The sequence below is a fragment of the Eurytemora carolleeae genome, unplaced genomic scaffold, assembly GCF_000591075.1.
Source record: "Eurytemora carolleeae unplaced genomic scaffold, Eaff_2.0 scaffold895, whole genome shotgun sequence".
Classification (NCBI taxonomy): Eukaryota; Metazoa; Arthropoda; class Copepoda; order Calanoida; family Temoridae; genus Eurytemora; species Eurytemora carolleeae.
This window is the reverse complement of record NW_019396841.1, coordinates 110,559-121,348: the sequence shown is the minus strand read 5'-3', so window position 1 is coordinate 121,348 and position 10,790 is coordinate 110,559. Positions and strand designations below refer to the sequence as shown.

Below are 10,790 nucleotides of genomic sequence, written 5' to 3'. Positions count from 1 at the left end.
TTGCATTGAAGGAAAAAAAGATGTGCGATTTCATTGGTTAAAGAATTTCAGCTTGTGAAATAAAAAAATATACCAAAGGTTGAGAGAAAAAAGGCATTCTAAAAATTCTTGATTTTATCTGCTGAAGAAAAAGAAGTTACATAAAAAAGGTTTTTTCGAGCAGTATTTTTCCAGGCTTTTTTAAACTGCCTAGTCTAAACTAGATCTCAACCCTTCATGAGACCGCTGTCGCGTTTCTTTTTCTTTCTCCAGAGCACACTCATCGTATCGAGGATATTTGCATGTCCTTAGATTCACCCTGCATTTATTGCCACCTTCCTAATGAAGCATTTACCGATGAGTGCTGTCAGCTGTGTAAGAAGATATTTCTATCCTTTAGTTTAACCATCCTTGAACAAAACCTGTAGAAACTTGAAGAAACTTGTTTTAAGAACAGGATTTAGACTGATACAAGATTATACAGGCTGTCCCAATAAACATGGGAATTCAGTCAGAGGCGTATACGATGTCCAATGTACCTTTGAAACCTTCATTTCTCCATCGTTTCTGAAGCAAGAAATGCGCGAGTGACTTTTTTAGAGAAACCACAATTAAAAATATTCAGTTTTCAAAATGGGAAACATGTATGTTTAATGCAATACTTGATCAGACAAAGCTTTGAAGGGTATTGTTGTGAATCAGAATATATTTCATTTCTTTTTTTAATCTTTTAGTTTGGGTGAGTGCAATGCAATGCAATGCAGAATGTAGATTGCCTGAGGAAGGGACATGCAAGCAGATGTGATATTAAATGAGCCCCACCCCATGCGTGCCCCCCCCTCGTACGCCCCTGTGTCAGATTCACAACGGTACTCTTAAAAGCTTTTTTCTGATCAAGCATGAATTGGATATCAATGTTTATAATCTTGAACACTATTTATATTCACTTGTGGTTTCTTCACATAAAGAAATTGTCAGATATCAACGTTTAAATAAACTTAGAAAAACGACAATATCTTCCACACTATTGATCAGATAAAGGTTTTATGGGTATCGTTGTGAATCGGGCATTGTCGAGTCATCCTTTGCATGTAGGAATAAGGTAGGAAGAAAGAAAGAAACAATACCGTTTCCATTCTTAGCTAAATAACAAATGGCTACCAGAAAAGTTTTTAGAAAAATATTTTACCTAACCGTTAACAAACAACAAAAAGTCTGAACATGGCCAGCCCTACTTTTAATAGTTCTCATTTATCGAGGGTTTATCTGATTAAATGGGTGCATTTTCAAAATTAATAAATGTCGAAATTTACATCTTTTATCTTCGAACAGTCATGAACTTTGTGAGTTTTCACAAAAAGATTATTGGATACAAGCAAACAGATAAAAAGACAAGTAAAGCATAAATAGAATGAAAGGCCAAAATGCGATATTACAAGTGTGTTTTTGTGACCTCGTAGTCCTATGTTTTATATTACACCCAGCTATATAGGGAAGAACATTTATTTTATTATTATACTGTAGAGGAACTCCAGAATGTTGTCTTTGCTTTGAGCCTAGTCCAAACCAAATATATAAACATTTAACATCATGTTGTATTTTAGATTCAATATACATTCCATTTTGTTCTTTGTGCCAAAATTTTGCTTCATTCCTGGATCCCTGTGTTTAGAGTTCCTGCAGTTATCACCAGCAACAGAGAAGCTCAATTCACACGTTCAATTTTATTTTCTTTGTGCAAGTTTCCTGGAATTGTACATTCACCAACTAGATCTTTCCATCCTCAATCCAATGTACATTCACCAACTAGATCTTTCCATCCTCAATCCAATGTACATTCAAAAACTAGATCTTTCCATCCTCAATCCAATGTACATTCACCAACTAGAGCTTTCCATCCTCAATCCAATAGCATTGTGGAAAGATTTCACAGACAGCTCAAAGTATCCTTGCAAGCTAGATTAGCTGGGACTGATTGGTATGCTAACCTGTTCCCAGAGAAGATTCCTCAGTTTCCTCCTCTGAAGCTTTGTTTGGTGCCCCATGGTACTTCCTGGTCAATTCCTGGATAGTCCTCAGCTCCCTGCAGAAGAATATCTCTGACGAGTTCAGCAAGTTCTCAGAAACTATCCTGTTTCTCCGCCTCATCAAAAGTCTTCTGCTGAAGTACCAAGTTCGACAGTTCCATCTTCTCTCCTGTCTTCAGCTTATGTGTTTATACAAGAAGACTTGTCCAATTACCTCTGCTGTCTCCGCTGTACAGAGGTGCGTACAGAATACTGACTGTCTCAAACCCCAAAGTATTTTATCGTCCAGATTGGTTCAAAACAAGACTCTGTCTCTGTTGATCGTTTGAAACCTGTCCTTTCAGAGACTCCAGTAATCCCTCAGCTTCCACCTCACAGAGGTCGTCCTCCGGCTCTAAAACTTCCGCCTCTGAGACCGCCAGCTCCAAAACCTCTGACTCAGATATCTCCGTCAATAATTACAAAGCTTCCAACATCTCTAACAAAAGGTATTAAACCGAGTAAACATGTTGGAATATCTATTTAATTTATCTGATTGGGAACAAGAAGGAATCCAAGACATTCTGTAAGAGAAAAGCCTCGATCTCTTCAACTTATCCTGTAGTTCGATGCTGGGGGAACTAGAGTGTCGTCTTTGTTCTGAGCCTAGCCCAAACCAAATATATAAAGATTTAACATCATGTTGTATTTTAGATTCAAAATACATTCCGTTTTGTTCTTTTTCTTGTTACTGTCGCTACAGTATACTTCAAAAATTTTTTACTTCTCGACAGCTCTTTAAAAGAGAAGCCATAATTTCAACCAAACACGAAACTTACATTGCTACAGGGGAGTGAAAACTGTAATAAATAGCTTTTTAGAAATAGAATGAAAATATAAAATTTTCTAGTGGATCCATTAAAATAAAATCCTGTAAACGCCTAAAATCCGTGTTTCATGAAAATCAAGGCAGTTTTACAGCTTTATAGCCTTGAAACGCTTTGGCCTTTGATTTTACCGTACTAACTCAAAATTTTTGTAGAGATTTTTGCTTGAGAGTGTGAAAATTATGGATTACTGTGAAATTTTCATCCTTAACTGTAGTACTGTTTAAGTCACATTAGCATCTGTTAGCAGGACAAAGTATTATTATTATTAAAGTTGGTATAAGGTCAGAAGTTCAGTAGAGGGGATGTTGCGTATAGATGGTGTAAGATTACCCCATGTATTATTATTATTATTAAAGTTAGTAGGTCAGAAGTTCAGTAGAGGGTATGTTGCGTATAGACGATGTAACATTACCCCAAGTATTATTATATAGGTCAACTTTTCAAGTAATGGTTCTGATTTTGTTTTCAGTTTCTTTATTTAAAATCCTAATCCTAGTACACATTAACGTGATCTAGTAAAAATATAGAAGAACAAACATGAACAACCGGGGGTATACGTTAAGAAGCTAAAGGGAGGGAGGGGGGTGGATTGTCTACCCCCTGTTCTCCGTATTATTTGACCTAGGTTTGAACTTGATTAGTGGCCGTGGGCGCTATCCTAGAGAAACCTGGGTTAATCCAACCTAGGATCAGAGAAACTTGGAGACGGTTTGGTGAGGGGAGGGTGGGGTTAGGGTGAAAATTTGGAAAATGAAACTTTGTCAAGAAACTTTTTATTATTTTCTTTTAAAAAAGTTCTCTTGAATTACGTGTTTATTTGTTTTTGTAAGAAACACGCACTCACGGTCAAAAATCAAAATGTATGTAAATGCGCGAAATCAAGTAGCGCGTGTATATCCAACTCCTGCAGCGCGTCCTCGTATTCTTTACTTAGTTTAGTTTTGATAGTTCAGGGGTAAACACACACCCAGCACTACCTGTAATTAATAAAATGTTGACATTAGGAATGAAATTATTTTTCATTATTTTTTTCCACCTTAAATAAGATTTCAAAGAAAACTGATGATTAAATGAGAATTGATTTTTCTATGATGCTATAATTGTAAATGTTTTTTGATTAAAATAATTACTGTGATTGTAGTTTGCTTTATTTCCTGTTTAGCAGCTGTACAAGCTGCAGTACCAAGCTTCGGAGCGTGTCCAAATGTCAGAGGTAAATAGTATACAGATGTATGTACATTGTTCGGATGTAGGTGCAGAAAACAATGTATGTACGTACGTACAACTAAAAAACAGCATATTTATAGTACATTTTTAAATTTAAGAAATATTTATTATTATCTTTATCTCAATTATTATTATTATAATCGTTATTAGTATTATTTTTTCTACTAATATTCTATCTTTATATTACCATAAAATAATTATGTTAACGATATTTTTCCCCAGGAATGACTAACTTTAACAAAAACAGTTATCTTGGAGTTTGGTATGAGTACTCTAACGTTTTCGAAATTTTTCAGATAGGTAACTCAATTACAATATCTAAGCTAATTAGGCTATCAGGATGCTTCGCAACCATCTTCTATTTCAAATTCTAATTGATGCTTAATATATCAAACTGATAAATAATTTTCTCTACGATAAAACAATGCAAAAACAAATTGGCGGATTTACAATTTCTTTTCGTGGATTTTCAAAATTTTACGAAAATTAAAAATTTCTGGAGTTTTTTAAACTCGGAGTGTCCTGGAGTCATACTCATGTGAGGCCCCACAACAAATTTGGACCTGATCGGTTCAGCCGTTTTTCGGTTACCAACAAACTAACAAACAGGCAATCCTACGTTTTGACTTTTGATGGAAGTAAAAACTTTAGAGAATTGCAAAAATAATATATTAAGTATTTTTATCAACTTAAGATGGATTTTAATTATTTTTGTAATTTCTTGAAGCTACACGTCGAAAATGTAATTCTTTCACGCGTTCTAAATCATGTGCATATTTTGAGGTTACAATTCAATAGAAAGACATACAGGGTGTCCCACGAAACATGACAACTGGTTAATCGTTTTAAATACCTTCTTCCACAATTTGTTAAGTTGTTTACTACTAAAGAGAATAATAAATGAATATTAAATGGCAGCCATATATTATTGTAAACAAAAACGTAACGAAAAAAACTGTAAAAAGTCTTTGATATCTATTATATCTCATGGAAGAAGACATTCAAAACTATTCTCCAATGGTCATGTTTCGTGGGACACCTTGTAGTTTTCAAATATCATTCGACCGAGTAAATGTTAGATTTTTCTTTGTATAAAATCAAACAAATTTTTGTTCGTCACAGCTGCTGAAAAATAAAGATAAAAATATACATTCAATTGAGCATGATCATTAAATTCCACAGAGATTTACAGTTATGCTTTTATACATTTAGAAGTTATTGAAACTACTTTTTGAATTTGTTTGTTTCTCTTGATGGACTTAATCAATTCTTAATTTAAGGATCTAGTTGTGTTCGAAATAAATAAACATATTAAATTTAAGCAAATTTTTGAAGTCGTATCAGTCCTAAGGTAGTTTGATAACATTTACTGCAGATTTCCACTCTAAATATTTGATGATTTTTTGTTATATCTCATTCAATTCTAAGTGAATTTTTTACATTTTTTGAAAACAATAGAATAAACATTTTCCTTCCAATTTTTCCAAAAATTTAATATTATCAAAATAATTTAGCTAAGCAGACTTTTTTAATATGTTCCAAAAATATTTTTGATATTTAATCCAATTTTTATTTTTATTATGCTTCAGATCCGAACATAACAAAAATTTTGAAAATTTTATCCAAAACATAGATTATCTCGTATTTTTACTCACCCTATAGTATATACAGGGTGAGTCAAAAAAAAACCCGGGATTAACGATGTTTTGGACAAATTTTTCAAAAATTTTGTTTTTTTTCGGATTTTGGGCGTAAAAATGAAAAAATGTGATAAAAAAATTTCAAAAATATTTTTTTCGAAAAACTTTGGTTTGCCAGATTTGTTTTTAAATGTTCTAAAATTATTTTTGTTATTTTTTATCACATTTTTTATTTCTATGTCCAACATCCGAACAAAACTAAATTTTGAAAAAATTTGTCCAAAACATTGATAATCCCATTTCTTTACTCGCCCTGTATATTTAAGGATCTTCATGTGTCCGAGCAACATATACAGATCTAGGAACAAATGTAGGGGTTCTAAATGAACAAGTTAACGATCTGTAAGTAATCAATGTAATTTAAAATATTGGACAAACTTGGGATTATTGAGACAAATACTAGACAAGCAATACATAAAACAGACAAATTTTATAAGTTTTATGAAATATTAGACAAACGTATGGGATTATTGAGACAAATACTAGACAAGCAATACATAAAACAGACAAATTTTATAAGTTTTATGAAATATTAGACAAACGTATGGGAATTGATACAAAAACTAGACAACACTAGACAAACAATACTTAAGACAGACAAATGATAGAAGTTTTATAAAATATTAGACAAACGTATGGGAATGTTGAGACAAATACTAGACAAGCAATACATAAGGCAGACAAATTATAGAAGTTTTATCAAATATTAGACAAACGTATGGGAATATTGAGACAAATACTAGACAATACAAGCAATACAAAAAAAGACAAATTAAAGAAATGTTATCAAATATTAGAGCCTGTATAAATTATAAAACTGACAAAAAAACTGTTTCAAACATTTTACAAACATTGCACACTGAGCTGAATGATTGCAAGCTCTTATGCAAACATCAATGAGAATTTTTCCATTTACTTATACTTAAAACTAAAATTTTTAGTTTTAAAATGTACATGTTTAGAGCTACAAAAAAGCATAAGCAAGTAAGAGCAGCAAAGTATAAGCCTAACGCTCTGAGACACTTCAAATATCAAACATAAAAAATTGATTCAACAATTCATAGCAAGTCGAATCTATCTGTGCAATGTGCAAACAACCATACAAAAATTTCGGACCAAAAAAGTTTAACCAACTGTTTTAAATATTACATAAACAGACATTTAAATATTATAATAAACAGACATTTAAATACTACATAAAAAGACATTTAAATACTACATAAACAGAAATTTAAATACTACATAAACAGACATTTAGATATAATATAAACAGACATTGAAATACAACATAAACAGACATTTAGATATAATATAAACAGACATTGAAATATTACATAAACAGACATGAAAATCAAAACAATTGTTTTAAATATTCGACGAACTTTTATTTGAAAGAGAAATTATGCAAATTGTTCCAAATTTCAGACAAACATATAATCTTGTATTATTAGCCAAACAGTACAGTAGAAAAACAAACCATACAAACTGTTCCTAATATTAAACACACATTGGATTAGACTTAATAAGCACTAAGCTCTTGATTAGAAAGAGAAATTTAAGCATTCTTATATTTATTCGATTCTTAATAAATTATATTTTGTTCTAGAACAGGGTACGGGAACATTACTGGAACCGCAAGGAATTTATCAATTTATTGAATAAAATTTATTTAAATAAATGTTATTAAATGTAATCCTTTGAAACTTGAAAGAGTTTAATAACCTTGATATAACGGTATTGATATATGATATGAATAGACCTGCTGCTTTAAGTGGAGAATTCATTGTGGGGTTTTCATCTGTACCATGTAAGTACAAAGTTGAGGAAAGGAATCGAATCTTTGACACAAACTCAAATGTTCAATTTTTGAAACTAAAACCGTGGTTGGTGGTTCTCCCGAGAAACTCAATCTAATTTGAGGCAAATCGGTCACAAACAGAGAAGACAACTTTATAAATATAGATTCATCCCTAATTTGATTTTTCAACGATATATTATAGTTGCAAGTGGAGGCACTGAACCTAACTACAGAGTGGTAGATACCGATTACACTTCCTATGCTGTTGTCTACAGTTGTAGTCCGTTCTTTTTCTTCATGAAAAAGGGTAAATTATTTTATTTTTAGAAAATTACCAAGGTTGTGTTTTCGTAACTTCCTCTTATTTATATATTTGTCGGTTCTTTATTACAGTGCAAGGGTCGTCTTCTTTCAACTTTATTAGAATTTTGACAAGAATTTTTGAATTTGTAATTTATAACTGATATTATCTTAAACTGTTCTGGGTACATTACATGAGAGATTTAGTTTAACTGTCCATACATAGTTTAACTACTTCTCGGTAAAAAATCCACACTTTTTTCTCTCAGAGGCTTAATTATTACCTAATCATAAAAAATTACTTTTTTCAATAAAATTCGACGCCTGCCCTTTATTTCTGAATTATTATGATTATATTTAGAATCCCTTTGGTTACTCACCAGACAACAAACACCTCAGCAGTACGTTGTTGATGTTGGGTACAGGTAAATAACATATAATTAGTGCAGTACAGTTTATTACAGGTTGGTAATTACATTGACCGACTTCCGTCCAACTTTACCGACCTTTGATAACTCCAACAGATTGGGATACTAGGAAAAATAATTGCAAAATAAATGCAAAATAAATGCAAAATAAATGCTAAAAAAATGGTAAATAAATGCTAAATAAATGCAAAATAAATGCTAAAAAATGCTAAATAAATGCAAAATAAATGCAAAATAAATGCAAAATAAATGCAAAATAAATGCAAAATAAATGCAAAATAAATGCAAAATAAATGCTAAAAAAATGCTTAATAAATGCTAAATATTGTGCCAACAAAACATCTGGAGTAAAATTGGTCTAGGGAACTCTTGGTATAGTAAAATTCCCTGTAAAGTTTATTTAATGATATTTTCTATTGATATGTTGCTTAATATACCTGTATACACTTTGGTCCTCAGGCCTGTTATATGAAAATAAAATGATAAAAAAATCAAGATTTTTCTAATGATGCTTTATTCTGATATCGAATGAAAAGACAACATTTTTTGGTATATTTGTATACTTGATATTGTTGCAAAGAAAAAAGTTTTATGCATGGTAAAAAAATAAACCTATTCAGTGAAATGGGTCTGTGTACACTGCACAGATGATGTTATTTTTTTTGTTAATTTGGCTTGCTGTTTTACAGCCGTATTATTTTTAAACTGTATTGTTCTTACTTTACAAAAAATCTCAAGCTTAAAGGGACTGTAAAGGAAAAATGAAAGGGGGTATAGGCTGAAACCTGAGAATCTCAGAAGTTGAACGATATATATAAGACATCTATCTAATGTTACTGTCTCAAAATTAAACAAAAACGTATATATAAATATATCAGATTTTTTAAATTTGGTATAATTTTGGCACAGTTTTATTTAAATTTTTCGAGACAGAAACATCAGATAGATGTATAGGTTTCAGCCTATACCCCTTTCATTTTTCCTTTACAGTCCCTTGAGATAGTTGTAGTTAATTATTCCGTACAGTATAGGACATTGCATTACGGTACAGTTAATTACATTTGTTTACTATAAAGTACAGTTCATTACATTTTTGTCTAGCATAGAAAATTACATTTCTGTATAACGTAAATAACAGAACTTAACATTACAATCCGGTCTAGTAAAGTACAGAACATTACATTTCTGTAGTGCAGTCTAGTAAAGTACAGAAAATTATATGTCTTTACAGTACAGTAGAGAATATTACATTTTAGTAAAGTACAATTTAGTAAAGTACAGAAAATTATACATTTCTGTACAGTACAGTGCGGAATTTTACAGTCTAGTATTGTACAGAAAATAAAATTTCTGTACATTCCATTACAGTAAAGTGTTCCAGGTAAACAATATTATACAACACAGTACGTTAACTTTAAACAATTCAAGCTCGAATTATTTCATAATTTCAGCAAGATGAGGGCTCTGGGTCTTCCTGTGGCAGCACTCGAAAAGGAAAACAACAAATTTTTAAAAATTTAAAATTCTATAATTATACGACGTTTACCAATTATAACAAGCCAACCAACCATTTATTTTCTTAAAGGTATTATATAGATTATCAAAAATATTTCCCTTTCTAACTCGACCATATTTGGTTTTGAGTTTTATCGTTCGAGTAAAAAAATTATAATAAGCTTTATTTGTTTTGTTTTCTCAGACACCTCAGACGAATTGTATTAGGCTACCTCTACCCAGTACAACTACTGCAACTGCAGGGAAATAGATGTAAAGTGTACACAAGATTATGTACAGTGATACCCAGAAAAAATGTACTATAGGAAGACGAAATTAAAACAATAATGCACTGCATATGATGTTGTTACAAGCACATAGTTTACAAATAATTTATTGATTCAGTTATTGATAATGGTCTGTTTACACGGCACATTGATGTGCCTAATCTTAATTGAACTATTTAAAGTCATGACTTGAGTCTAAAAGCAACTTCCTATTCCAGAGTTTTTTGGTTATCACTGTACTGTATTGCTGACAGTAGAGTTGGTGTACAGTGGTCCACAATATTAATCATGAATTTGAAGACCAAACATAAATTAGAACATGGATCATGATCATGATATCGTCGAGACATGAATATTTAAACTGTTTCTTTTTAGAGCAAGTGAATTTTTTTATTTAGATCTTCTTCAATTCTACTTTATTTTTGCGACCACTGTAAGAAAGTGAAAAGGCTAAAACTGCCACGCTTGACATCAATTTTACTGTTAATATGTCATAAAAAAATTGTGTTATGTAACGTTAAGCATTGTACAGTAAGTACAAAGTTAAGGTGGGTATAATTGTACGCATATTTTTGGGACGGTTACGGGAAAAATTTTCTTACAACGCATTAAAATCAAAATCAAATTTTTTGTGAGTATTACAAAATATAGTTATCAAATAAATTTTTTGTGGACTTTAAA

General features: G+C 31.3%; 1 protein-coding gene across 1 annotated transcript; it reads left to right on the top strand.

Annotated features, from left to right (window-relative positions):
- The first annotated feature begins 3,777 nt into the window (after positions 1-3,777).
- LOC111709286 (apolipoprotein D) lies at positions 3,778-10,790 on the top strand. The gene is made up of 10 exons (XM_023482914.1): positions 3,778-3,879; positions 4,017-4,088; positions 4,325-4,402; positions 6,069-6,144; positions 7,409-7,441; positions 7,560-7,609; positions 7,803-7,907; positions 8,262-8,325; positions 9,780-9,822; positions 10,028-10,790. The coding sequence occupies exons 1-10, from the start codon at positions 3,867-3,869 to the stop codon at positions 10,091-10,093; spliced, it is 600 nt and encodes a 199-aa protein (XP_023338682.1). The 5' UTR covers positions 3,778-3,866; the 3' UTR covers positions 10,094-10,790.

Excerpts from the sequence above, each read along its gene's own strand:
- LOC111709286 (XM_023482914.1), top strand. Across the intron at positions 7,610-7,802 it reads GGGGTTTTCATCTGTACCAT|TTGCAAGTGGAGGCACTGAA; the intron begins GTAAGTACAAAG and ends GATATATTATAG. Across the intron at positions 7,908-8,261 it reads CTTTTTCTTCATGAAAAAGG|AATCCCTTTGGTTACTCACC; the intron begins GTAAATTATTTT and ends GATTATATTTAG.